Source organism: Muntiacus reevesi, chromosome 9 (assembly GCF_963930625.1).
Source record: "Muntiacus reevesi chromosome 9, mMunRee1.1, whole genome shotgun sequence".
Classification (NCBI taxonomy): Eukaryota; Metazoa; Chordata; class Mammalia; order Artiodactyla; family Cervidae; genus Muntiacus; species Muntiacus reevesi.
The window spans coordinates 11,963,502-11,967,028 of NC_089257.1; the positions used below are offsets into that span (position 1 = coordinate 11,963,502).

Below are 3,527 nucleotides of genomic sequence, written 5' to 3' on the forward strand. Positions count from 1 at the left end.
CAGGAGACATGGGTTGGATCCCTAGGTCAGGAAGATCCCCATGGAGAAGGAAATAGAAACCTGCTCCAGTATTGTTGCTTGAAAAATCCCATGAGCAGAGGAGTGTGGAGCGGCTACCGTCCATGGGGGTCACGAAAGAGTCGGACGTGACTTAGCAACTAAACAACAAGAGCAACCTGTTGGGAAGAACCCTGGAGGAGGGCATGGCAACCTACTCCAGTGTTCTTGCCTGGAGAATCCCATGGAGGAAGGAGCCTGGTGGGCTAGAGTCCATGGGGCTGCAAAGAGATGGACAGGACTGAAGCAGCTTAGCAGATGCACATTGCAGTGTTACTCCTGTTTCAGCTATTCTAAGTACTTTGCTACTGTGGTTTCTTTCTCCATCTTCCACCCGTTCACTGAAACCTGCCAACTTCATCCAAGACACACAAAATCTTTAGTAGAATAACATCCAAGATTCTCTCTTCATCAGATTTCTTTCATCCTTCCACTCATATTTTCAGTGACCTTCCATGGTCCCCCATTTCTTAGAGAGTAAATGGAAAATTCCTAAGCTTTACATCCATTCTTTACCTCTTTTCACACTTAATTGCCATTATCTGGGAAATACATGACTTCAACTTAGACTCTGAATCATTTCAGATGATTAAAGTCTCTGGCCCATGGGTTTACAGAAGTTCCTCACATCTACATTATTAAAACACTTTTCTCCTAGGAGGTAATTGGAAAAATCTTAAGAACTCAGAATCTTTTCTTCATTAAAAAAAAAAAAAAACCAAGAAAGAATTCACACTCAGTAAAGTCTGGGTATTTATTACTTATTAGAATAAAGAAGTTTAATAAGCTTAAGAATGCATAAATTAAAATTATGTTTTCTTTTGATAGCTTTGGACAGTGAATGATGGATTTGTGATCTCCAAAGAAGAGCAATTAGCTTCAGAATCAGGGACCAGGCTTGATCACTCAGAGCCTTTGTGTGGCAGAAGTTTTATTACAATGAAAAGGACAGAGAAAAGCTTCTAACATAGACATCAGAAGGGGGACTGAGAGGGCCTCTTAGCAAGTCTTATCAAGGCCTTATATACTTTTACCAGACCCACTCCCAAAACATACATCTTAAATTCAAAAGATTAGACCTGACAATAGAAAGGTCTTACCAGACCCACTCCCACAACATAGGTCTTCACAAGACTAGTCAGAAGGTTCCCTTAAGGAGAAACATGTCCTTGGGAAGATCCATTGTTGTTAAATAATCATTAGTAGGGAGCTTAATGAAAAACCTACCCTTGAGCAAGATGAGTTGTCTTGTTGTGCAATCATTAGTTCTGGGCTTAAAGAAAGTTCATTTTAAAAGTTATTGTCATGAAAACTCAGTTTAAGAAAAAAAAACATGGGCTTAAAGAAAGTTAATTTTAAAGATTATTGTCTCTAAAGCTCAGTTTAAGAAAAAACATTTTATGTGACTAAGACAAAGCAATGTAGAAAAAGATGTTTATATCTTTCTCCACCTCCAGGGCCTTGGACCCTTTCTCTTTGAGGGCCCCAGACTCCTTATCAACCTACCTAAGAATTAACTCTCTCACTTTTAGGTCAGGAATAAACCATTTCATGAAACACATGGAGAACAGGAACAATGAGACAGAGTTTGTTCTACTGGGGCTCACAGAGAATCCAAAGATGCAGAAAATTGTATTTGCTGTGTTCTTTGTCATCTACATCACCACTGTGGTAGGAAATGTGCTTATCATGGTCACCATCACTGCAAGCCCATCTTTGGGGTCCCCCATGTACTTTTTCCTGGCCTATCTCTCCTTTATTGATGCCTGCTACTCCTCTGTGTGTGCCCCTAAGATGATTGTAGATTCACTCCATGAGAAGAAAACCATCTTATTTAATGGATGTATGACCCAAATCTTTGGGGAACATTTCTTCGGAGGTGCTGAAGTCATCTTGCTCACTGTGATGGCCTATGACCGCTATGTGGCCATCTGCAAGCCCCTGCACTATACAAGCATCATGAACTGGCAGGTGTGTGGGCTGCTAGTGGGAGTGTCATGGGTAGGAGGCTTTCTTCATGGATTCATACAGATCCTCTTCATCTTCCGCTTACCCTTCTGTGGCCCTAATGTCGTAGACCACTTTATGTGTGATCTGACCCCTTTGCTCAGTCTTGCCTGCACTGATACCCACACTCTCGGGCTCTTCGTTGCTGCCAACAGTGGCTTCATCTGTCTGTTAAACTTCCTTCTCCTGTTGGTCTCCTATGTGGTCATCTTGCGCTCCCTAAGGGCCTACAGCTTGGAAGCAAGACGAAAAGCCCTCTCCACCTGCATCTCCCACATCACAGTGGTCATTTTATACTTTGTGCCCTGCATATTTGTGTACATGAGGCCTGCAGCTACCTTGCCTATTGATAAAGCAGTTGCTGTATTTTATACTGTGATAACTCCCATGTTAAATCCCTTAATCTATACCTTGAGAAATGCCCAGATGGAAAATGCCATGAGGAAATTGTGTAGTAGGAAAGTTACTTCAGGTGTCTTATAAATGTGCTTTAGAGCCAAACATTAATTCGTCTGATACAAAGGTCAAAGTGTATTTTGGATGATCTCAACAAGGAGTATGTAAAGAATAAAGAAGTAAATTATTCACTGCCAATTATACATTCTGCACTGAGGGGAGCAGAAATAAGTTCCCAGAAAAAGAGAAAAACATGTATCAAAACCACTCTTTCCATCTTTAGAAAATTCTACCAAATTGAGGTTTATTTTTACTAGTTTCAACCTTGTATGTGGATTCATAGATTTTTCATCTAATAAAATGAAAGAAGTACTAAGTAGGTTAGTATTTACCAGTAATCTCTCTAACAACACAAAGAGATTGCTATAATGCTGCTATTATTCCAATTTTACAAGTGGTGAAATTGAAGGAAAAGGGATGGTATCAAAGCACATATACCAAAGAGTCAGTAATCAGAATCAGACCCATTTCCCTGACCGGAATCCTAGCTGCCTTCATAGATAGCCAAGAACCGATAGAAAGGGGAGATAAGTACTAACTACCTTTTACTGAGACAGAGACTGTGCTGGACAAACTGTGTATAGTGCATTTCATTTTGTTACTGTAACTAAAAATCCAATAACTTTCATTGCCAAGTGTTCACTTTATATATTATAGTTGATGGTGATTTGTTGGTTGTAACATGTAACTATTTTATTGTTATAAAACCCAACACAACACTGGGTTTTGATGAACACATTAGAACAATTATCCTCCAATTAAACATAAATATATTTAATAATAAAATTGTCCGTTGAACATTTATAATAGTTGAATCGAGGTTGCATGATTTTTTTAAAATTTCCTAGTAGGTTTCATAGCACTTACAATTGTTCATGTCACCATCCTAGGTTGAAAAACCATCCATAAGTGTGATGACTCAAATAAAAGAAACTCTTGATGTCAGATAGGAATTTCTATCTATTAAATATGAGTCATATTCCATAAAGAACTTGCCTGGTATATTA

The 3,527-nt window shown here is 39.1% G+C and overlaps 1 protein-coding gene across 1 annotated transcript; it reads left to right on the top strand.

Annotated features, from left to right (window-relative positions):
* The first annotated feature begins 1,617 nt into the window (after positions 1-1,617).
* LOC136175634 (olfactory receptor 4C46-like) lies at positions 1,618-3,317 on the top strand. The gene is made up of 2 exons (XM_065945886.1): positions 1,618-2,515; positions 3,178-3,317. Exons 1-2 carry the CDS (start codon positions 1,618-1,620, stop codon positions 3,315-3,317), a joined length of 1,038 nt encoding a protein of 345 aa, XP_065801958.1.
* The last annotated feature ends 210 nt before the right edge of the window (positions 3,318-3,527 follow it).